This window comes from Urtica dioica, chromosome 6 (assembly GCF_054948205.1).
Source record: "Urtica dioica subsp. dioica isolate 48M chromosome 6, U.dioica_male_clone48M_v1_H2, whole genome shotgun sequence".
In the NCBI taxonomy this organism is placed as follows: Eukaryota; Viridiplantae; Streptophyta; class Magnoliopsida; order Rosales; family Urticaceae; genus Urtica; species Urtica dioica.
The window spans coordinates 32213937-32239517 of NC_142761.1; the positions used below are offsets into that span (position 1 = coordinate 32213937).

A 25581-nucleotide genomic window follows, 5' to 3' on the forward strand; every position below is an offset into this window, starting at 1 on the left:
ATGGAGGAAGACCGTGACGTCCCAATCATCCTAGGGCGGCCATTCCTTGCCACAAGAGGAGCTCTCATCGACGTAACTCGATCAAGACTTTGGGGGAGAGCCAACCTGAGTGCCTCCGGATCGACGTGTACAAGAAGAAGAAGTGGTGTTCAACGCGTTCAACGCTATAAAATACCCTAGGGCGAGCGACGATGTCTTCCGGATCGACGTGTGTAACTCCATCATCGCCGACTTCTCTCACCGATCCGAGGACCCTCTCGAGGTAAGTTTGCAAAACTCTATCGATTTCTATAACGATTTTGATAAATGTGAAGCTTTAGAGCACGTGGAGTACATGAACACAGCCATGCCATATTGACGTAACTCGATCAAGAGTTTGGGGGAGAGCCAACCTCGAGTGCCTCCGTCCATTCAACAGCCCCCAAAGCTCGAGTTGAAAGAATTACCAGCACATCTCCGCTACGCATACTTAGGCGCAGACTCGACCCTTCCGGTGATCATCTCGAATCACCTCACCAAGGGAGAAGAAGAAAAGCTGCTCGTGGCGCTACGCAAGCACAAGGGAGCGATCGGGTGGACACTCTCGGACATTAAAGGGATCAGCCCCTCATATTGCGTTCACCGCATACTCTTGGAGGATGGACATCGTCCCTCGGTGGAACACCAAAGACGCCTAAATCCGACGATGAAAGAGGTCGTGAGGAAAGAGATTTTGATGTGGCTCGACGTCGGGGTCATTTACCCGATCTCCGACAATGCATGGGTAAGTCTGGTGCAATGCGTTCCGAAGAAAGGCGGAATGACGGTTGTGAGAAACGACAATAACGAGCTCATTTCCACTCTGACGGTGACCGGGTACAGAATTTGCATGGACTACCGCAAGCTCAACAACGCCACTCGGAAAGACCACTTCCCACTCCCCTTCATCGACCAGATGCTCGACCGTCTAGCAGGGCACAGGTACTATTGTTTTCTTGATGGCTATTCCGATTATAACCAGATCACGATAGCACCAGAGGATCATGAGACGACCACCTTTACACGCTCTTATAGCACTTTTGCCTTCAAGCGAATGCCGTTTCGGCTACGTAACGCACCAACCACGTTCCAAAGATGCATGATGGCCATCTTCTCCGACATGGTGGAGAAAACAATTGAGGTTTTTATGGACGATTTTTCTGTATTTGGCCCTACATTTGATCAATGTTTGGAGAATTTGTCTCAGGTGCTTAACATGTGTGAAGAAACTAACCTCGTGCTTAACTGGAAGAAGTGCCATTTCATGGTACTAGAAGGCATCGTGCTGGGCCACAGAGTCTCGAAGGACGGGTTAGAGGTGGACCGGGCAAAAATTTCCATAATCGAGAAGCTACCACCGCCAACTTCGGTCAAGGGAATGAGAAGTTTTCTGGGGCATGCCGGCTTCTATAGGTGCTTCATCAAGGACTTCTCGAAAATAACAAAGCCACTATACGGACTACTCGAGAAAGATGCCAAGTTCTCCTTCTCCACCGAGTGCTTAGAGGCCTTCGACTCCCTCAAGCAACGACTCAGCTCCGCCCCGATCATCACCGCCCCAGACTGGAGCCTCCCGTTCGAGATCATGAGCGACGTTAGCGACCACGCGGTGGGTGCAATCCTTGGGCAGCGTAAAGATAAAGCTTTCCACGCTATTTACTATACGAACCGGACCCTTAACGAAGCCCAAGTGAACTACACGACGACGGAGAAGGAGCTTCTGGCAGTGGTGTTCGCCTTCGACAAGTTCATACCCTACATCATTGGCAACAAGGTGATCGTCTACACCGACCACGCAGCCATACGATACCTCATGGAGAAGAAGGACCCCAAACCACACATAATCCGTTGGGTCCTTCTGCTCCAAGAGTTCGACATCGAGGTCAAAGACAAGAAGGGCGCAGAGAACCTAGTAGCTGACCACCTATCGAGACTGGAGACGCTCGAGCACGTTCCAGACAAGACGACACTCATCAATGACGACTTCCCCGACGAAAAGCTTCTGGCCGTCCATCAAGCTATCCTCCCCTGGTATGTCGACATCGTGAATTACCTCGTAGGCAAGGTGGTGCCTACCGACCTCAAGACGTACCAGAAGCGGAAATTTCTTTCGGAGGTCTGGAGGTATTACTGGGAGGAGCCGATTCTATATCAGCAGTGTACATATCTGATTGTGAGGAGGTGTGTTCCCGAGGATGAGATGGAGTCAGTTCTGCGACATTGCCATGGTCTCGAGTGTGGAGGTCACTTCGGTCCAAACCGCATGGCAGCGAAGGTCCTTCAAAGAGGCTTCTATTGGCCAACGCTCTTCAAAGATAGCCGAGACTTCATTATCTCCTGTGACCGGTGCCAACGAACAGGTAATATTTCTAACCGGAATGACATGCCACTCACAAACATTTTGGAAATAGAACCGTTCGACGTCTGGGGAATGGATTTCATGGGCCCATTTCCGTCTTCATACGGAAACAAGTACATTCTCTTGGCGGTGGATTACGTATCCAAGTGGGTCAAGGCCAAAGCTACTTCGGAAAGCGATGAGAATGTGGTCTTGAAGTTTGTAAAGACCATCTTCACCCGATTCGGCACACCACGAGCCATCATCAGCGATGGGGGAGCACACTTTTGCAACCAACAGTTCGACGCACTCCTCGCCAAATACAGCGTCACACACCGGAAGACATTGGCGTACCACCCTCAAGCCAACGGTCAGGCGGAGGTCTCTAACCGGGAAATTAAGAAAAACCTGGAAAAGACGATGGGAAGTTCTCTCAAAGACTGGGCCGCCAAGCTCGACGACGCACTGTGGGCCTACCGCACAGCCTACAAGATGCCAATTGGTATGTCCCCGTACCACCTCATTTACGGGGAAGCATGTCATTTGCCAGTCGAGCTAGAGCACAGGGCACTTTCGGCAATGAAGAAGCTAAACTTCGACTACAAAGCTTCGGGCCAACAGAGACTCCTTCAGCTGAACGCCCTTGATGAACTCAGACGAGACGCGTACGAGAATGCCAAAATCTACAAGGAGAAGACCAAAGCATGGCATGACAAACACATCGTCAGGAAGGACCTCAAGTCGGGCCAAAAGGTACTCCTCTATAATTCCAGGTTGAAGTTGTTCCCTGGGAAGCTAAAGTCGCGATGGTCGGGTCCGTTCGAAGTCGTGAATGTTTATCCACACGGGTGGGTGGAACTGGAAAACAGGCAAGGAGAACGCTTCAAAGTCACCGGTCAAAGGGTGAAGCCATACTTTAGGGGAGTGTTCGAAAGTGAGAAAGCAGTGACCTTCATCACCACCATTTTGTGAACCGAAGACGTATCTCGTCAAGCTATTGACGTTAACTAAAGCGCTAATCGAGAGGCAACCCGACTTTCTTTCGTTGCATTTTCATTACTTATTTGTTTGAACTCGATATAGTATTAGCTTGTTAGTTTTCTTAAAATAATAATAAAAAAAGACGCACATCGCGCGCCGCGGGCTACACATTGCGCAGCGCGCGGACGAAACTTTCGGCTTTTTCCATTCACACAGTCATATGCGCGGAGCCCGCGTAAGCCGAAATTTGGTCCGCGCGCCGCGAGGCCGTCATATGCGCGGCGCGAGGAAAACATGAGTGTGTGCGCCGCGGCCTCCCTTACGCGCGGCACGCGAAATGATTCGTCCGAAGTCACAAACTCATATGCACGCTCCGCGTGTATGTTGAGACTCTGGTCCGCGCGGCACGCAGAACAAGGCGCGCGGCGCGCGGACCCGCGTAAGTTGTTTTAAATAAGGCTTTATGGCAGTTTTTTTTTCAAAAATTTATCTCTTCCCCAATTCCTCTCGAACCCTAACCCCATTCTCACAAAAATCCGACCCCAATCATCATACAAACACGGAATTCGATCATCACAATTCTTGTATTTGATTCATCTACCTCAATTCGTGTGGGTTTAGTTTATTTTTGGGTATTCCTCATCTCTTTCACCTCTCACTCCCCAACACATCAAGGTATGGCTTTTTCACTCGAATTTTATTATGGTTTGGTGTTGATTTCGTGAAATTAAGAAGGAATGCAAGAATGTTGGCTATATGAATGGTTTAGATACTCTTGATGACTCAATTGTTCATCAAAAAATTTGCATGCACTCTAGGTGTTCGATGAAATACCCGAACGAACGTACAAACGAAAAAGTGAAATATTTACGTACGATTACGGGTCAATACGCACGGGGTGTAGTTGTGAATATGTGGGGGGGGGGGGGGGGGGTAAAAAGGGGTTAATAGACGTTCATCATAATATCATCGACTCATTTTACGTTGTGTTTTGCAGATGCAACGAGCTTCAACATCGAGAGTCAACTCCAAACGTGTCCGTCGATCGGGGGCGGCATTGCCTCGACCATCAACATTACTGGAGGGTGCCGGTGAGGTTTGGGACGCCATATCAAAGAAGGGACTAATAGCCGAGCGTGTGCTTACACCCATTCAGATGTGCGGGAACATGTTGGCACAAATTCAGAGACTCCATTGGGAGAAGCCGTGCAACGTTGAGACGCCAGCATCACAGAAGTTGGTGCGCGAGTTCTACGCTAATCTCTCCGTCACAGAGGGAAATCTCGTCAGAGTGCGTAATGTGGTGGTCATCATCTCTGCGCTGGCACTCAACGATTATCTCGGGATCCCAGAACCCGAGAATGACGACTACGTCGACATGTGCCTGTATCCATAACGGGAGGAATGGATTCGCCTCCTCGCCCACCCCGGAGCCACCTACAAGACGAAAGTGGTGCATGGCCAGGTCGTCCCGAGCCACCTCCCAATATCGAGCCTGAACCGTTACGCAAATGCGTTACAGCACTTCATCTGCGCCACGATCCTTCCTAACCTGCGGGAACACACGGTGGATCTCCAACGCCTGGCTCTATTGGTGTGCATCGTCACCGGAAAAGGCGTCAACATCGGGAAAATCTTGAAGGAGAGATTCGTGTTTTGTGCAAATTGCGACACCGATGTCACGCTCGGCAATGGGGGGCTCATCACACAGCTCTACCTCAACGAGGGACTTCGAATCCCGGCCTCCGAGACGCGAGAAAAATTGGGGGACCCAATCGACGACCGGAAGATCATGAGCCTAAAGCAGTGGAAACACGGAGCCGCACATCCGGATGGGTGCGGGTTCATAGACATTCCCGAGCAGTACCAAGGCAAACCGGGTGCCCCATCTTAGACGCTCCCGATGAAATTCCACCCCCGGTCGCAACCAACGAAGCTCCCACAGCCGGATACAATGAAGTGTTAGCCATGATGAACCGGTTCGACCACCACTTGGGAGCTTCCTCACCGACTTCGGCCAACGGCAGCGCGACAGAGACGAGTTCCACCAAAACGTCTACAACACGTGGATGTCGCATCAAAGCTTCCCCGCTTCTCATCCCGATGTTCAAGCCGGAACACATCATGACGCCCCGATCTACCCGGCATACCCACATCACCTAATGGCACCATACCCGGCGTATCCTCCGTGGGAGCTAAGCCTCTACGCCCCCCGCGACCCCGACGAGGATGATGACCATGGCCGCGATGAGTAGGGCCGCTCGATCACCCCCGCAAAGTTACGTTCCTCCACCCCTATTTTGCATACATACATTGAGGGCAATGTAAGTTTTGAGTTTGGGGTGGGGGGGGGGGGGGGGGGGGGGGGGGTTGTTTGTCTTGCGGGGGTGTTTTTGTATACTAGTAGTTAATATTCTAGGTTTTTGTGTATTTTAGGATAATTGGTGTGTTGACTGCTTTGATTGACTCGTTATATGTTTGCCGATGATAGGGATAGTCTTGAGCTATAGGCATTTGAAAATATCTGTGAATTACCAAGTGAAAAAGAATCTGTTTGAGTTCTGTGTATAGCCTAAAGCCCGAATAATGTGTGTCTCGATGCTTAGATGACCTTGAGTAGTAGTCTAACTAGTCCTAAAAAGTGACCACCGAACACACTAAGAACCTCTTCGGACCCTTAGTCGAGGCGAAATTGAGCTCATGCTCATCTGGCGAGAGTGATATAGGCATTAGGAATAACCCTTCAAGCCAAAAAACCAACCCGGAAATATGTATCAAGCAGAACCTGTTGTCAATGGTGCCCACAAGAAGAGTTGTAGTGTGTATTTATGTACATTTGATGTCATATAGTCTTACGAAGACTCTTGCTTGTAACTGCTTATTTATCAATAAAAGTTGAAACGTTCATTCAATCTTCCTTGTCTGAAGCTTTATGATAAAACCTTAGTCTTTTAGTCCATAAACAAACTTAACAACTTACGAAGAGACAAATGTAGATTTGCATGAACAATATCTTCGTAGTTTGCTTAAAACGATATATTCGCAATCTAAGGGTCAAATGACTATTGACCTCGGTACGATTGTTAGGAGAATCTATGATGTATGGTTATGGGGCATTGAGAGTTGGAGACTCTATAGTTCTTCTAGGTATCTTTCGAAGGTACTGAATTGACCAGTGCACTTCTAGAGACAAAATAAGAACAAACCATTTAACCTCTTATGTCTCGAAGTCACTACGTATGAATTGCATCGTGCTTACCTTAATCCTGAAATGAGACATGCCATTTCACAACTTACGTATTCTCATTTGAGAAATCAGAGTTCGGACTCACTATGTGATTCCGAACAGGGCCTATTGGTGAAGTACTAAGTTGTGAGAATGTCATGAGTAACTTTGTGAAGTTCTCATAGATATGGAATTCATGTACAAGATTGCTGAAATGCAATGTATATCACCTCATGCTTTGTTCCTTGGAGTGTGAATAAATGAACTGGCCAGTGTCCAAATTGAGTCCTGACTCTTTTGGATGAAACAATGTGTCTTGTTAGCTCCTCGTCAATACATTGTTTCTAACTTATTCACAAGCGACAAAGGAGTTGAGGAAATAACAGCTAGAATGGTAAAATGGTAATTTTGTAAATCCCGACTAGCTGATGATATTAATGAAGGGTAAACATAAATAATATCCAGTGGATCCGCTCATCGTAATTTGGTTGAATTCTTGAGTAGAAAATAAATTCATTTGAACCGAGAGATTTTCAGTGTCAACTCTTTAGTGGAGTCAGTTGACATTAAGCTAAACTTGGAAAAGGTTTGTGAACTTTTGAGTCCAAGTGTTTAGCTCAAGCTTTGTTCATTTGGATCCATGAGGTCACTGTCACAAATCACATCGAGTAGGAATAGTTAAACTAGAAGCTAAGTCAAAAAAAGAACGAGACAGGTTTTAAGATAATTGTCAAAAGAGTAAATTTGTCTTTTTGGACATAGCATGAAATGAATGTCAATAAATTTTTTTGACATGGTCATATGATGGCCTAGATCACTTGGCCATGATGTGTTCATTGGGCCTTGTGGATTAATTTCATTTCATAGAATTTTACTTGAAAATTCTCAATGGGCTTTTCTTATGTTGTCATGAACAAGTAAAGAAAAATCTAGAAAGGCTTTCTAGAAGCCCTTTGGCCGTCCAACCCAAGAGAATTGGAGACTAATTTCGTGCAGCCCAATAGAGAAAAAGAGAGTTTATTTTGTGCATTAATGTATGAAGATACTTGCCAAAAGAAAAAAGAGGAAACAAATTTCCTCTAGAAGGAAAGTGCAATTTCGGCCAACTAAGAGAGAAAGCAAATGAGGAAACAAATCCAAAGGCTTCTAGAAGCTCATTTGGACGTGCAAGAGGTATGAGAAAACTACCTTTTGAAGGTAATCCTCCTCCTATAAATACCCCACCTCATTCCTCTCATTTCATTCATCCAACATAAGTTAGAGATTGAGAGACTCTCTCTCTAGACATTGTTGGCCAACTCCTCTCTCTCTCTCTAGTCAATTTCGTTTTTGTTTTGGCACCTAGGTCCTCATTTGACCTAGTGTTTTAGCTCTTCGACTCTAAGACTTGTTCTTGAGTCGTCGTGTTTAAAAGTGCCCACACACTAATTCCTTTCTTTCTCGAGTAATTCTTGTGATAGAAACTTTCGTGGTTGCTCGAGTTTGCGAGGAAAGAGGAGAGACGTGCTGCAAGGGGAGACGAACGTTATCAACCTTCCGAAGGCTCATCAACGTTCAAGCGTCTAAAAAGGGTAGTAAACTTCTATGCTCATAATAGTTTTTATTTACATGTACTTGCTCTTTGTCTAGGTTAGTAAAAACTGTTTTACTTGAAAAAGAAAATTTTTAAAATTCCGCCGCTTAACGAAGCGTTAAACTTTTTCTTAAACCCTTGATCATTTCCAACAGAACCCACTCACAAAAAGCCGAACAATTTATTCTCTCTCGATACTTAGTCTGAAAAAGCCGAGCCAATAAGTTTGAAATCCCACAAAGAACCAAGTTAACTTTAGCGACTCCTAAGTGACGTATTTGAGTGTTTTTTTTTTCCAATTTTGTGATATGTACTATGACCACACTCTCTGTGTTTGTTAGTTTTTTTTAGACACCACGCCGGTGATTTACCCGTCTATATCTCTTGAAAAAAAAATAAAAAAAATAATAAAAAAGAGAAAAAAAAAAACTCACAAATGTGCCTAATTGAGTTATTTGTAGTTATGACGTGGTGGTCTATGTTCTTTTGAAGAGTGTGATCGTGGTTGAGTCAAAGTTTGAGGGGAATTTGGGGAAGAAATGCTAAAGAGGTAAGATGCATTTTCAAAGCCAAGAACATTGAGAAAAATGAGTGAGTGAAGAAATAGGGTGATGTTTTGGTGAGGATGGAGTCACTAAGGTTAATGTTAAAGTCACTAAAAATTCGTTTTCCCACCCGAACCTAAGCCTGAACATTACAAGCCTTTAAGACCTATTGACAAGCTAGGAATGACATGTGCGCATTAGTGGAGATCAAGGGGGAAGAGAAGGCTTATGGTGTGTCGAGTCGAAGAAATTGTCAAGACAAAGGAAACAATTCTTGTGGTTGCGTCTTAGGATTGGGAAGGTCACGAGACTTGGGAAACAAAAGTTAATTGAGATAAAAGAACATCGCAAACGGTTAGGGCTAACACGAATTTGTAAGGATTCTTTTAAATTTGGTAGTTGACTTGGAGTTTAAAACCACATTTGTCTATGTCGATGTAAGTCTAGAGGTTTGAAGTTGGGGCAAGCATGAGTCGATCAATGTAGTCAAGGTATCGAAATTTACCAAATTTGTGTGAGAATGACGAACTCTCTTCGTGGTTAAAAAATATGTGCTCCGTCGCTTTGTTGGAAACATTCCTCAAGCTTGCCCCAAATCTCATTCTCGGACTCGGCAAACAAGAAGCTTAATCAACTTTCTTTGGCAACAAAATCGAGAAGCCAAGAAACTACGATGTCGCTGTTGCGCTTCCAAAGATTCGGTCTTGTAGATTATCTGAGGGCGGTCTGGCGGAGAGTACAAAATTCGCTGTTCGCAACAAAGAGACGTGATTGTCTTCACTGAGCCGATGAGAGAACAAGGATTTCTTTGGAATATCGTAATTTCCAAAATAGAAAAGATCGGTATGAACTTCGAGAATGGAACTCCGTCTCACTCCTACACCGAATCGAGAGAATGGAGCGTTGTCTCGAATCTTCACCGAATCATAATAAACTCTTCATCGATGAAATTCCAGTTTCCGCCATGGTAGCACAGGAAGGGAATCGGAATGTACATCGAGAAAAGAGAGGCAGAAAAACCTAATCTTCATGAGTTTTCACTTAAGCTTGCATCGGAGATCTACATGTCCGTCTGAATCGCCATTGAACATGAAGAGAATGAGAAAAGCAGCAACATAGATCATTTCCGAACGCAAGGAATTGTGGACGATGGAGGATATATTTAACCTAGAAAATCAAATCCGAAAATATGCTCTGAACCACACGACCTATCTCCGTGGATGAAGATTTGTCATTTGCCATTGTAGCGATAAGAAAAAAGCTTGAAAACATGAAGGAGAAGAAATTGGAGATCGGAAAACCTGAACATTACAAGCCTTTAAGACCTATTGACAAGCTAGGAATGACGTGTGCGCATTAGTGGAGATCAAGGGGGAAGAGAAGGCTTATGGTGTGTCGAGTCGAAGAAATTGTCAAGACAAAGGAAACGATTCTTATGGTTGCGTCTTAGGATTGGGAAGGTCACGAGAGTTGGGAAGCAAAAGTTAACTGAGATAAAAGAACATCGCAAACGGCTAGTGTTAACACGAATTTGTAAGGATTCTTTTAAATTTGGTAGTTGACTTGGAGTTTAAAACCACAGATGTTTATGTCGATGTAAGTCTAGAGGTTTGAAGTTGAGGCAAGCATGAGTCGATCAGTGTAGTCAAGGCATCGAAATTTACCAATTTTAGTCTGATAACTTCTTTGGCGTGATTTTATGTTTTTATGTTTCTTTTGTTACTTGAGGGCAAGTAACAGTTTAAGTTTAAGGGGATTTGATAGGTGCGTTAATCACACGTAAAACTCCTATTTCCCGAACCAAAAACCGACGAGTCCTCAAGTATTTTAATGGTTTTTAGTAGGTTTTTGAGTAGTTTCAGGTTCAGAGGAGCATTAGAGCGTCTACAATAAATTTCGTTGAAAGAGGACGGGATTTGGAGACAAAACGGTCGAAATAGAGTAAAAAAGAGATGAGCAAGAAAATTGGCAACTACGCGCGCCGCGCGCATCCCATCGAGCGACGCGGGAAGACAGAATTCAAGACCGCGCATCGCGTGCCTCTAGTCGCGCGCCGCGCATACGGTGTCACAAACCGTGAAATCGCACAGAACCTGGAGTTTAGTCCGCGCACCGCGCATCGACCACCGCGCGCCTCCAGATCGTTGGAATAGGAAATTAACGTTTTCTAAAGATTTTTGACCATTGGATTGAATTGGAAGGCTCAGATAACTCCGAAAAACACACATTCAGGGCTAAAAACACCTCTTGTAACCTAATTAACTCATTCTAGTTTGAAGTTGTTTTTTCTACTTTTTTGGTGCACTTTTTCTTTGAGAGCTTTTGCTTGGGAGCGAAGTTGAGTCGAAGATCCGACGAACAAGAAATCATGAACTACCGTTTTTAATAGTTTTTCCTTCTTTCTCTTATTCTCTATTACTCCAATTTTCGTTAATTGATAGTTTCATTCTTCCCGTAATGAATCTCATAGTGTTTCTCTTATTTATGGTTATGTTGATTCTTATCTTGATCATTATGTTGATGAATATGGATTCCGTTAGAGGCTAGATTTTTAGTGGGGTTGCGATGTAGCCGGATTGAATTGGGTTAGGGGGTTTCGTTAGGGTGAAATTATGCTTTGATTTACTTAATTATTCATGCTTGTGTGGATATGTTCTTAATGCGTTCTTTAGATTGGCCATCTTTAGGATTGTTTTTAGGAGTTTTCTGTCATTCGAGAGAGGGCGAAAACTCACGCTCATAATCCATGCTTTGTTTTGTTCTTAGGTTGCTAGACGGCTTAAGCTTAATGTGATCATTTGACTTCTCGGGTTTATTGCTCGTGATTGTTTTAATAGGATTAGAGGTCGAGAAGATATATAATCCGCCAATTGCGTAGGTTGCTAGATCACTCGAGAGAGGCTAGTAATATCATAGGGAGAATGAGATTAGCGTGAGTAGAGTAGGGCAAGTTGTTTGAACCTGAAACCCACGAGTCTTATTTTTCTGGTGAAGTCGTAACCCCCATTTTCTCTTATTCAAAGTTTCGTGTTACATTTCCGTTGCTATTTTTGTTAGTTTAATTGTAGTCAAGTCTTGCACCACCTACTTGAATACCGTGAAATCAATTTGCTTTTGGTTGTTTAACGTCGCTATAGTAACTAGTCTCTGTGGGATCGATATCCGTTACTTACGTAACACTATTACTTGTTCGATACGTCCGCTTGCGTGCTAGTTATAAAAATATCGCAACAGACGCATCAAAGAGGGATCTTGATGGCATTGCTATGACGGGAGTCTCCATATAATGATCTTGCGTGAGAATGACGAACTCTCTTCGTGGCTAAAAAATATGTGCTCCGTCGCTTTGTTGGAAACATTCCTCAAGCTTGCCCCAAATCTCATTCGCCGGCAAACAAGAAGCTTGATCAACTTTCTTTGGCAACAAAATCGAGAAGCCAAGAAACTATGATGTTGCTGTCGTGCTTCCAAAGATTCGGTCTTGTAGATTATCTGAGGCCAGTTTGGCAGAGTGTACAATATTCACTGTTCGCAACAAAGAGACGTGATTGTCTTCACTGAGCCGATGAGAGAGCAAGGGTTTCTTTGGAATATCGTAATTTCCAAAATAGAAAAGATCGGTCTGAACTCCGAATCTTCACCGAATCAGAATAAACTCTTCATCGATGAAATTCCAGTTTCCGGCATGGTAGCACGGGAAGGGAATCGGAATGTACATCGAGAAAAGAGAGGCAGAAAACCTAATCTTCATGAGTTTTCACTTGAGCTTGCATCGGAGATCTACGTGTCCGTCTGAATCGCCATTGAACATGAAGAGAATGAGAAAAGCAGCAACATAGATCATTTTCGATCGTTGGGAATTGTTGACGACGGAGGATATATTTAACCTAGAAAATCAAATCCGAAAATATGCTCTTAACCACACAACCTATCTCCGTGGATGAAGATTTGTCATTTGCCATTGTAGCGATAAGAAAAAAGCTTGAAAACGTGAAGGAGAAGAAATTGGGGATCGGAAAACTCAGAGTACACGGAAGACTCGCTATGACATCATATTAGATTTATAGGTTTAGATTGAAGAAATCGAATTGGGAAAAATGAACTTTGTTCTTGATTGAATTAGAGACAAAAGTTTATTCAATCTTAATGAATTGTATAAGATAACAGCCTTTATATAGCGGAGATAAACAACAGATTACAAAACATAAACAACCAAGTAAGAAAACGAGATGTTATTTGCTTATACAGACTAAACCATAAAAGACTAAACGACATGGACTGAGACACAGAGTTTGTGTTCCAATACCCTTCGAATCCATGTCCGACTGTGAAGCTCATTTGTTCTCCATTGGACTCCTCCTTTTCTTTTTATTCAGAACCCTAAATCCCAGACAAACCAATCATCGACAGGGGAAGAAGGCATAAGCGTGGATTTCATCTTGCCAACAAGAGAGAGCAAGCCTCGCCGTGGGTCAAAGACACGATGTGGGTCTTGTGCTCGCCGGTATCGACATCAGTCATGCCGTGGTCTTGTTCTTTTCGACCTCAACATCGGACTCGCGGTGGGTCTTAAGCTTGTCGGTGTCGACATTTGACTTCTCATGGGCCTTGTACTCGCCGGTCCCAACATAAGACTTGCCATAGGTTTTGTGCGCGAGTCAAAGCAAAAGCCACCCTGATTTCGATTGGAAAGAGAGGAACAAGGAGAGAGAGAGAGAGAGAGAGAGAGAGAGAGAGAGAGAGATATATATATATATATATATATATATATATATTCATATTGGGCTGGTTTAATCGCTTCGTTTCAATCATCACGTGACATTGCGATAATAATAGAGATTAATTACACAAATCCCCCTGAAGTTATGCACCATTAATAATTTGTCTTGTCAAATGTTTACCTCAAACTTTAAAACATAACAAAAATTCTCCTTCTGTCTAATGTTGAATTCTTTATAGTTTAGGTCATATGCAAGGCCGGCTTGAGACATTTTGAGGTCTAAAACCAAACATTAAAATAAGACTTTTATGAGTATTGAAATAAAAATATGTATAGTAGTAAATTTCAAGTGCGATAATAATAGAGATTAATTACACAAATCCCCCTGAAGTTATGCACCATTAATAATTTGCCTTGTCAAATGTTTACCTCAAACTTTAAAACATAACGAAAATTCCCCTTCTGTATAATATTTAGAGCATCTCCTATCACACGGCATCCCACTATTTATGCCGTGTGATATGCTCCAACCACACTCTATTTGCATCACCAAATATAGAGTGTGATACAGTGTCACGCTATATTTGCAGTGGCACTGTATCACATGGTACTTTTAAAAAAAAAAAATCTTTTAGTAACACATTAAACATTAATTATATATATATATATATATGTATATATTAACCGTATAAATATTTATAAAACACCAAAACTCATAAATTGACTACAAAAAACATAAACTTCAAGTAAAATATAAAAAAATTTAAACATAGATTACAAAGTTTAAATTAAACACACAAAATAAAATAAAAACTAAAAACAATAACATAATTTTAAAAGACATAGTAAATACTTAAAACACAATTTAATAAACGGGAAAATTATTTCCAGTTCCGTCAAGATAATTATAATACTGAGTAAAATCTTGATCTCGATTTCCTTGAGTTTGATCTCCCTGAGCTTGATCTCCCCGAGCTTGATCTCGTTGATAATTAGATACTTGATATTGAGATCCATGATATTGGGAACCTTCTCCTTATTCTTCATATTGGTTCGTCTGTTGATGGGAATTTTCTTAACTAAAGAAAATTCTACATGACGCAAGTGAACGTCTCGTCAAGTAATAGAGTGCAAAAGCACGGATATCGATCCCACAAGGACTCTAGACTATTTCCGAAGCAAACTCACTAGCTTTCTTTCTCAAGTTATGGAAATAAAAAAGGGGGGTTTTTTTTATTGTTTTGAGAGCAAGATGAAATGTAAACAAAAGCGAAAACAATATTTAAACACAAGTTAAAAGGAAGGGTCACGATTTTGTTATTTCATCGAGTCGGTCGGTCATGGTACGATTCTAAGCTCGGGTTTAGAGTGTTAAAACTTAGTCTCAATCCCTCATATAACATTCGCTAATCTCTCTCGAGTCTTTAGGAATCTAGCTATGTGTCGAACTTACACCTCTCGGTTTGGGTTCTATTAAAACACAAAACCGCATTTAGCCCGAGATTTCAATCAACTACAACTACCCCCTAGTCTTTCTATAGCTCTAAGAAGGTTAAAGATGTGATAGGTAGAGCTCACTCGTTTATTGCCTCTCGGTGTCTAAACTTATCTAAGATTCACTAACTAGGTAGCTACTCTAGTTAGCGCTAACACACACCCCATACCCATAGAATTTCACTCTCAACCCAACCATGGAGCACCAATCTAATCCAAATATTTGAACAACCAACTCAACTACTCAAATACATCACACCCCAAATCAACTTAGCTACTCATGATTAAGAATAAACAAAGTAAAACTGAAATAAGTAAAAGAAGTAAAGCAATAAAGAAACAAGATATTGAATGCTAATCTCAACAACCAAATAAAGCTTTCATTAAACTCAAGCAATGCTTCAATATTCCACTTAGATAAAGCAATAAAGTTAAGATCACAATATTCAATGCTCAAGAGATAAAGGTAGTCAACAAAAACTCAAATAGAATACTTGAAAGCTTAAAATGTGTTCAACAAAGCAATAAATGAAGTAAATAAGTCAAGAACAATAAATAGAAGAGATAGAGTTAAGGATGAACAAATGGAGATGATGAGGATGATGGAGTTTGTCACTTTTCCATCTTCTTCTTCACTCCCAAGTTTAAGAATAAAATGAGAATCAAACCCTAGCTTTCTCTCTCTAACTCTCTCTCAAGTTTTTAAACAAAAGTAAAAAGTGTTATATGATAAAGATGAGGGTTTAAGAGAGGTTTTCGGAGCAATGATGGACCCTTGGATGAGATCCAAGGGCCAAAAATGATTTAAAAGACTAGCTCCAAAAAAACACTGAAACAGGCGAGGCACGACGCGCCACATACCAGGCGTGCCGCGCCACTTGTAAAATTCTGAAGGTGCGTCGCGCCTCTCGAGCTCTCGTTGTAAACTTTACGCACCAGGGAGCGGCACGCCATACAATAGGCGCGGCGCGCCAACCTTTAAACGTTGACTTCTTTGTTGACCATCGTTGACTTTTGTTGACTTGACTTCAAAAGGCCATAGCTTCCTCGATTTAGCTCCGATTCAGCCCGTTTTCGCACCACAGCCTTCTCTCACTCTCTTTAACCTGAAAACATAATAAAAACTACAAAATAACATAAAAAACACTAGGAACAAGTTCCGATTCTTATCTAAGAACCATAAATAAGTGTGAATGAATATCACTTATCAAACCCCCAAACTTGAACCGTTACTTGTCCTCAAGTAACAAAACAAAAGTATATACACCACAACCACACAAAACTTAAACAAGACACAAAGCTATACCAAATAATAAAAGAAGTTATGCTACGCTAATCTAAAAAAAATTGAGTGTTGAAAGTGTTATGTCCTAGGTTTCGCATGAACGTCTCTCCTAGATAAAATCGACTCAAGAGTAAGAACAATCACATGTAAAGCTCAATTAATACAAGTGTTCAACCAATTCTCGTGTGGCTTTACCTAGCTTGAGGTTTCCCTTGTAGAAGTTTTCATCGAGTCCAAGTCAAGTATCTTTGGAGTTTTTCCTGTTGTCGCACGAAAATGAACAACTATTGAATACCTCGGGTGGTTCGATCCAAGGCCGAACCAAGTGATCGCACCCGGGCCAAAAGTGTGAACTCGAAAGTCTCGAGCTAGGTTTTCTCCGATCAACCCGCCTCTCGGAAGAGGGAAGGGGTGAGAAGGAGGAGTGACCGTGCCTTGTGTGTCGGATGCCTACGTACCCGTGTGTGGGATCAGGTCAGAACGTAGTTCAGGCGTGTAAGACACAGTGTGAGGCGCGGAGCCTTAGCAGAGAAGCGTGCTCGATTAAGGAGACGAGGCGCAAAGGAGTCCTCGGCGGCGTCTCAGAACTTCGGAGATCGCGTGCGCGTCTAGCGTGTTAAAGGCGCAGGGGGACTCTAGTCGAGAACCCTAGGAGCGTGCTTGAGAACCGGGGGGCGTTCGGTCAGAGGGAGCGACGTCCGGGAAGTCCCCGTGAGTGCTTCGGAACCTCTGAGAACGAGAGAGACTTGCAAGAATGCTTCAGGCCAAATATGGCATCAAAAGAAGCAGAGGAGAGCGAGAATTCGAGCGTATCGATAGGAGAAGAAGAGATGGCCTCCCCCTCAGTGAGAGGGGGTTTATATAGGTGTTCGAGGACCTTGAGAGGGTCCTTCGTAGCCAATGTGGGACTCGGGGCGCGCACCTTTTCAAGAGGAGGCGCACAAGGGGCAGCGGCGCACCACGCGCGGCGCGTGACCCGCGGCGCGCATGCTGCGTCGCTCAGCGCGCGGCGCGACCCTGACCGGGCGCGGCGCGCGTTGGGCTGTGTCTTCGTGGGCTTTTCGCGATCGTCGTCCTTCCGGACCCGTTGAGCTATTGTGGGCTTTGCATTTCGGGTTTATGACACAAATGAATCTATTCGACGGATAGAATGCGAGTCGAGGCTCGACTCGAGGAGCGAGGCTCGACTCGAGGAGACCGACTCAAGGCTCGACTCGAGGAGCGAAGCTCGACTTGAGGAGACTGACTCAAGGCTCGACTCGAGGAGACTGACTCAAGGCTCAACTCGAGGAGACTGACTCAAGGCTCGACTCGAGGAGACTGACTCAAGGCTCGACTCGAGGAGACTGACTCAAGGCTCAACTCGAGGAGCGAAGCTTGACTCGAGGAGACTGACTCAGGGCTCGACTTGAGGAGCGAAGCTCGACTCGAGGAGACTGACTCAAGGCTCAACTCGAGGAGCGAGGCTCGACTCGAGGAGACTGAATCAAGTCTCAACTCGAGGGGCGAGGCTCGACTCGGGGAGCCGACTCAAGTCTCAACTCGAGAGGCTAGGCTCGACTCAAGGAGTCAAGAGTTTGGGCGAGGGCTTGAAGGCTCGCCGCTCTTCAGGACCTCCGGCCTGACCACTGGCCCTTTGAGCGACGTGTCTTCCTGGCGTCTCGGGTTTTCCGAAAATGACCGACAACATTTCCCACCTTTTCCTTGCATGCAAACTCAATAAGGATATTCAATGATGAATTAGGAACACCATAAGGCTTTCACCAAACACTCTCCACTCGGTTTAGGAGAGTAAGCGATGGTCCAAAGGTCATTCAAGGTTTGTAACGTTAGGCTTGGGTCAAGGGTAGGATATGGAGTTTTTAAGTGACTAAACACGCTACCCTAGCGACTCATACTCACCAAAAGACCAATATTCACAACTTTCTTTTACATTCCTTTCCTCATTAGCACTAAGCTTCACAAATACCCCCAAACTTAGATTTTTCAAACTCTAGTCTAGATTATGTGCTTACTTGTCTAACAAGAAATGTTGCACCGCGCCAAATACAAACAAAAAAATATATGAATATGTACATCTCTTTACTAAGCAAGATTGTGCCTTTTTTTATTATATTTTCTTTTTCTTTTTCTCTCTTCTTCTTCTTTTTCTTTTTTTTCTCTCTTTTTTTTTTAATTTGAAGAAATAAAGGAAAATAAGAATTTACAAGAGTATATACAAAAGCTAGCGCGGCACAAATTTCGACAAGTAAAGAGAGCACACATTCTACAAGATATAACATGCATGCTCAAAGAGTCACTCAAGAGTCGCTAGAGCACAGGGTTCTTTGTGTGAATTTCAATTCATTGGCTATGCTTCTTTAGGACTATGTAGCAAGAGTTGATTTACGTTCGGCTTTATGTGAATATAGTTCTAAGTGGAAGTAGAACGGGTTGGCTTTTGGCTCGATTGGCTATTCCTATGCCTTTTTCATCCTAACGCTCCTCTCCTATTACCATTGAGCCTCGAGGAAGGATGAAATGGTTCTAGTGTTCCGAGATGCATTCTAGCTAAGGTTAGATTTTCAAATCTCCTAAATACTCTCTATGGGCTCGAAACGTGCAACGTGAGATGAAGATTCATCGGGTCACTAAAAGCTAAGCAAAGTCACGATAGAGTTTTGGTCAAGCACAAGTCTTGTAGCGCAAGAAAGATACATTGCTATTACTCCTAAGTCTCAAGACTCTATGGGTCATCAACATTCATATTCCACAAGCAAAACCAAGGAATTTCACACATCCAAACATTAAAAAAAATGAAAGAAAATAAATTATGAAATTAAACTACTTAAGATCAATATTCACACAAATTATGGAAAACCTAAAAAAAAACTAGATTAAACTAAAGAAACACATACCGCAACAAACTTAAATTATCCAAAACAAAATATGCTACGAAAGCAAAAATAAAGCAATAAAACTTAAATTATCCATGAAAAATGAGAAAAGAGAGCAAATAAAGGAAGAATTCGGTGTATAATTAAGGAAAAAAAATTCCCAAATGTGCTCACATTTGAAGTTCCTCTCCATTTGAACCAGTGCCTTCCATGTCACCATTCCTTTCAGAATACCAACCAGTGCCTTCGTCCGGAACCAACCCGATCACTAATGAGGACTACGACCTCTGCAAAATAAAATGACCAAAAGTAAACTCAACCAACAAACCTTCAATTTTTGGAAAACCACCAAATCATCTGAACATTAGCAATCATTTTTTTATTCGACTAATAAATCATGAACACCAACATGAAACTCAAAACCACCAATTTAAATATGAAATCCGAAACTTTATCATCAGTCCACCGGAGAGAAATATAGATTCGAATATTTTGGTGGGTCTGCGATTGCAAGTGGTGGTGACCCGATGATGACCATGAGAGACTGAGACAGCAGAGAGAATAAGAGAGCGAAATGAGAAATTGCGATTCATATCCCAAAATTTGGAGAGAGAGAGACAGAGAGAGAGAGAGAGAGAGAGAGAGATCTTAAGACGGAGGATGGAAGAGACGCGCCGGCGGATGTATGTTAGAGAGGAAGATGACGATGGGTGCGGAGTAAAGGACTTTGGATGCGGGTACCGCCTTAAGTGCCATGTACGCCTACTCAGGAGAGGCATACGATAGCCCACCGTGAAGGGAACAGATGATGACTTGATCTTGACTAAGGCATCGCACACGCAACCGAGCGGAGAGTCATGCGGGAGAGCGCTGATGCGGGATTGGCCGAGGTGACGCGAGGGAACCTAGTAACAAGGCGAGTGTTAGCGAGGCATTGCTCAAGCAAGCCTCGGCACTGGGATGCAGTTCTAGTCGCTACGAGTGAGACTCTTCGGACATAGTTCCCGTCAGGATATCCGTGTCCGTGAGCACACAGTGCGTTGAGGTTTTCATGAAGAAGACCGAAGAAAGGTAGGCTGGCCTCGACTGTGAAAGTCTTGGCACCGCACGAGTGTAGTATTCTGCAGAAAAAAGTTGGCCCGTGACAGATATATTATGGACTTCAATCCGACACGTGAGGCTTAAGTTATAGTCTTTCAAAGCTGGGCTCTGCGCGAGCTGCGGGAAAGCTGATCGAAACGCTCAAAGAAAGTTAGGGCGTGCTCTTGGGCCGGGTCTTCATGTTGGGCCACATCAATTTCAAACTCTGAAACAAGCAATATTGTCCCTTGTCATTGCTATTTTTAATGGTGCTGATTCATCATTGAAATGAAGCCGAATTTTATTTACTGGAAGCAAATTTTTAAATCATTTCCATTTAAACATAAGTACTTACCTATGATCAATGCTTTTCTCTTTATCCTTACTCAATCCTGTATGGCCATTTTATTTTTAAAAGATCATTATATTATTCTTCTAAAAGTCATTGCCATTTTTTCTCTGTTTGTTTCTTTAAATGATTGCAGACTTGGGTTCGCAGTGTCAATGTAAACTCGGATGGATATAAACATAAAGTAAACAGGATTTTGAAGAAATTTCAGAGTAACTATTAATGACAATCAAAATATTTTATTTCTTTTGTTTTTCTTTTTCTTCTAAATATTTGACGCTCTAATTATTTTTTCTCAACAGCATAAGATGTTGCCTCTTGTGGTGTAGATTTCATGTAGGTGATTATGCTATGTTTTTCCTTCCCTACAAAGTTCGTAAAGTTTTCTATAAATGTGGTGATTATGCTATCTGTTTGTAATATATAAAAAGCATTATTCACACCTCAGTCGATACAAGTCAAACCATTTTAAGTATCTCTTCCCTCTTTATTTTGACTTGCTAGTTATTAGTTTTAGTGGATAATAAAATCACTCAAGATATAGAAACGTCCCAATTGTTGACCTTCGTTTTTCATTTACTAAGATAATATATATTGAGATATACGTTGTAATTTTTATTTTTAATTTTAAGGAAACTATTTTCTACCCTAATGGTAGACCACATAAGCAAAGGCTCAAGGTCCCAAACTTTTTGTGAAAAAAAGGTTAAAAAAAAGACCTCTAATTTTTTTAAAAAAAGCCTCTAATTTTTAGAAAATAAACTATTGTATCTAATATTTTTAATATATGTTTAAAAAGCCCTATAATTATTACTATTTCTTAAGGCCACATATTAGTTTGAGCCGGCCCTGTCATATAAGCTTTAAGTGAGTGACACTTTACTTACATAAGGATTGATTATTATCCAAAATTACTGTGTTGGCTAGAATATTTATAAAGAACTTAAAGATGAAAATATTTTCATAACCAAAGAAAACATGAGAAGTAACAATACATCATCAACAATGAATACTCTTGTATAAACAAAAAACATAGCTCCAATCTAAAAAAAACAAGATACCAATAAAAATCAATTAATACAACTTGTGAACCGGGAAAGCTTACTTATATTAAATTACTTAAAACCAATGATTGAAATACCGTGAAAAGCATAATCGGAAAAAAGAGAGTATAAAATCAAAATATTGATGATATTCATACTCAACTAATTACACATACATTTTATATTCTACAACTAATTTAACAAAAAAAAAAAGTCAAAAACACATTCAAATCTAAATCCTATTTTATAATGTAACCAAAAACTTGAAAACAATTGGATACAAACTCCTATTAAAGTTTAAACACAATAATGAAGTTAGAAACCAAGAATTTGAACTAAATCATCAAAAACTAACGACGAATTATTTCGTGAAGAACACTAAATATCATCAGCTTTTAAGAATTGTAGGTATTTGATCACTTACCGGTAAATCTCCGTCGAAATACGTGAAAATTTGCCTAAAGAGATCCGGAAAGTGGACGGTTTCCCTGGAAAGTGGATGGTTTCCCAATAATGAAGTTAGAAACCAAGAATTTGAACTAAATCATCAAAAACTAACGACGAATTATTTCGTGAAGAACACTAAATATCATCAGCTTTTAAGAATTGTAGGTATTTGATCACTTACCGGTAAATTTCCGTCGGAATGCGTGAAAATTTGCCTAAAGAGAACCGGAAAGTGGACGGTTTCCCTGGAAAGTGGATGGTTTCCGGAATGGTTTCCTCGGAATCCAAGGAAAAACGAAAAGTGAACGGTTTTGTACATACCGGTACCGAGACTTTGAAAAAAATGATTTCCGGATTAGTTTACATTCGATTTCCCCGGAATTTCAAACCTTGCTTAAAGTAACTAGATTTCGTATTTTAGTGTGGTTTGGTTGACGTGTGATGAAAATTCTAACATCTTAATTTTCATCGTTTCTTTTTGTCCTCTTCATTACTTTAATTTTTCTTTCACTTTATTTTCAGCTCTTTTTTTTTTTTGAGTTTTGCATGAAATATGCATTGCAATGTGTGTGTGTCGCACACATTATTGTTCATACGTGCAAACAAAAAAAAAGTATAAATGTACTTGTAAATTTAATCAACCTATTAGAGAGTAGCAAAAAAAAAAGATAAAAACTAAAATTATTCAACCATCAAAGGGATACTATCAACGGGTCAATAATCCAAAATTTTGCTAGTTATTAGTTTTAGTGGATAATAAAATCACTCAACATATTGAAAACGTCCGAATTGTTGACGTGCGTTTTTCATTTACTTAGATAATATATATTTAAATATACATTGTAAATTTCTTTTTTCTCTAAGAAAATTATTTTCTACATAGCCAGTCCAGATGTTAAATTATTAATAAGCTTTAAGTGAGTGACACTAACATAAGGATTGATTATTATCCAACATTACTGTGTTGGCTGGAATATTTAAATAGAAGTTAAAGATGAAAATATTTTCATACCCAAAGAAAACACGAGAAGTAACAATATATCATCAACAATGGATACTCTGGTATAAACAAAAAAAACATAGCTCCAATATATAAAAAGCATCAATACAACTTGTGAACTGGGAAAGCTCAAGAGGATATGGACCCAACGCCAGTCTTGCACGCGAGCCCGAAACCAAAAGAATAAACCCAGCCACGAATACAAAAAAGAACAACATCACATGTTTGTTGTGTAAATAAGGACAACCATAAGGATAAATCCCAATCGGTGAGGGAAAAAGAGTGCATCATCCTCTTTTTAGACTACATTTTTGGACAGCAATAAGCATAACTCGTACACTACGGTCTCGGCCTCTTGCGGCGAGGAGATTGCACTGCCGGGTCATCATCTTCCACATTCTGTTGCGGAAGCGGTTCAAAATCAACGTCGAAACTAACAAGCTCCTGCGTGAACAAAAAAAAGAAAAAAGAATTACACAACATAAATTACATCACATAAACTTCATCTAAAAAAAAAACTCACACTAAACCAGGAGTCAAAGTTTTGAATAGAATCTTCCTCTACAACAACATGTTGCTCTCGCGGCTCAGCATCACAAAACATATGCTCCTGCGTAAATAATATACAATTAATATAACAAACTTTTTAAGTAATAATAACTTGACATATACTTGAAGGAAGCAATGAATAATTTGGAAAAAAAACTCACACTAAACATGGGCCATTCAATTTGAATGCCATCTTCAACGGCCAATTGTTGCCATTGTCGCTCATCACGCTGGCTTTGGTAGATATCCAACGAAGAGTTTTGAATAGCATCTTCGTCTACAACATGTTGCTCTTGCGGCTCATCACCCAAAATCACAATCTCCTGCATAAACAATATACACGATTATATATACATACTTTCACATATATATACACGCTTTCAAGCAATGACAAACTCACTTGAAATGGATCTTCAACTGCCAACTCTTGCTCTTGCATCTCATCACGCTGACTTTGGAAGATCTCAGGTGTTGCAGGTTGCGGCGGTGGAAGCGGTGCTATAATTGGCCGTGGAAGCGGTGCAATCTGCGGTGCGGTGCTGTCTTTTACCCGACAAACCGACCATTCTTGAAACTGCAGCCGACCAATATATAATTTAATAATTTATTGAATACAATTATTTTTCAACGAGATACTGCATCACTTACGCTTGTAGTATCATTGGTGTGAAGTATGTACTCGTGCATGATCCAGTGAGTTTTGACGGCGCGATTTGTTTGAGCATCGTAAGCGTAAAAGTTGAGATGATTCATGATTCCGATCACACCGTCGTTTGAATCTTTAATCGGCTTCGTTTGTGCAGCTCTCCAAAATCCGGTTTCACCGCTGCGATTCACATTCTGGCCGGACGATGACTTCGGCACCCTCTTTATTAGATAATACCGCTCGTTGTCGAACAGGTTCACGTTCGGACTCCCTGTACATAATTTTAAAATTTTAGAAAATTAATAATAACTTTTTATTTTAATTCAAACATAACAACGTATGACAAGTATAGTAATAAAAATATATTTAATTGTGTTTTGGAAGTGCAGTTAATTAAAGACTAAAGAGAACGTTAGTTCTTTGATTCTTCTTCTTTTTTATTATTATAAAAAGTTGTGCTATAAATTTTAGTTGTACATATTACTGAGCAGTCGAGTATAATTTTTAATATTTATTTTTTGGATTAAAAGCTCAAGTGAGGGATAATTTCTCAAAGCTGCGAGTTCCAGGTGGAGTTATTGATTCGGTTTTTTTATGTTATTATTGTCACAGTGACAAGGCTAAAACGCAGTTAATGAAATCAATAAGTATGAATGTCGAAAAGAATGTACTTACAATCAACGGTTCTTGGATCAAGAAAGTGGGTACTGTGTTCTTTGACAATCTTGGAGCAAATATGAATGTCGAAAGTAATCTTTGAAGCAAGAACTTTTAGAAGCAACTCCTCCTCCGACGGAGCGAACCTCATGAAAGTTATATCTTCCATCGTAAACCCTAGAAAAAAAAAGCAAGATCAAGGTGTATAAATATGAATGTCTCAACCGATCACGATGTGATACAATAACAATGTGTAAAAAAAGTGTATGTTATATTTACCTGGTAAAAGCGATCGAATTTAAATAAGTCTAGAGAGAGTTTGAACGAGATATTCTTGAAATGTTAAAATTTATCAAAATATGGTATATGGAATATTATTTATATACGCAGCTGTGATTTCATAAAAAATGGTATAAAACAAACAGTTTATTTTATTTTTCAAAAACCCACTTGAAGTGGGATTAGTCGATATCAAAATATATTTTAAGACTTGGTCAAAGTAAATAATAAAAATGAATCAAGAATCAAGAAGGAAAAAAAAAAATAATGTACGTACCTTACGCCTTCCTGAATGTATTAGCCCTGGTTTGGCATCATTATTAAAAAGAACTATAAAAATAAAATAAAGTAGTATATAGTAACAAATGATGAATAGCTTCGTATATAATCAACGATGTATCTAAAAAATGTAAGAGAAATACAGCTGGAAAATAGTTAAAGTACTGTAATACTTTTTTAAACTAAGTATTTAGCC

The 25581-nt window shown here is 41.1% G+C and overlaps 1 protein-coding gene and 1 pseudogene across 1 annotated transcript; one reads left to right on the forward strand and one right to left on the reverse strand.

Annotated features, from left to right (window-relative positions):
- Positions 1 to 25581, forward strand: part of LOC149393678 (uncharacterized) — a 74054-nt pseudogene continuing 48473 nt past the window's right edge.
- LOC149393679 (uncharacterized) lies at positions 23315 to 24996 on the reverse strand. The gene is made up of 6 exons (XM_089616988.1): positions 24846 to 24996; positions 24173 to 24441; positions 23925 to 24098; positions 23686 to 23847; positions 23499 to 23585; positions 23315 to 23419 (listed from the first exon to the last, which is right to left on the reverse strand). Exons 1-6 carry the CDS (start codon positions 24994 to 24996, stop codon positions 23315 to 23317), a joined length of 948 nt encoding a protein of 315 aa, XP_089473114.1.

Excerpts from the sequence above, each read along its gene's own strand:
- LOC149393679 (XM_089616988.1), bottom strand. The coding sequence starts at position 24,996 with ATGGAAGATATAACTTTCATGAGGTTCGCTCCGTCGGAGGAGGAGTTG. Across the intron at positions 24,442-24,845 it reads TGATCCAAGAACCGTTGATT|GGAGTCCGAACGTGAACCTG; the intron begins GTAAGTACATTC and ends AATTATGTACAG. Across the intron at positions 23,420-23,498 it reads ACTTTGACTCCTGGTTTAGT|GAGCTTGTTAGTTTCGACGT; the intron begins GTGAGTTTTTTT and ends TTGTTCACGCAG.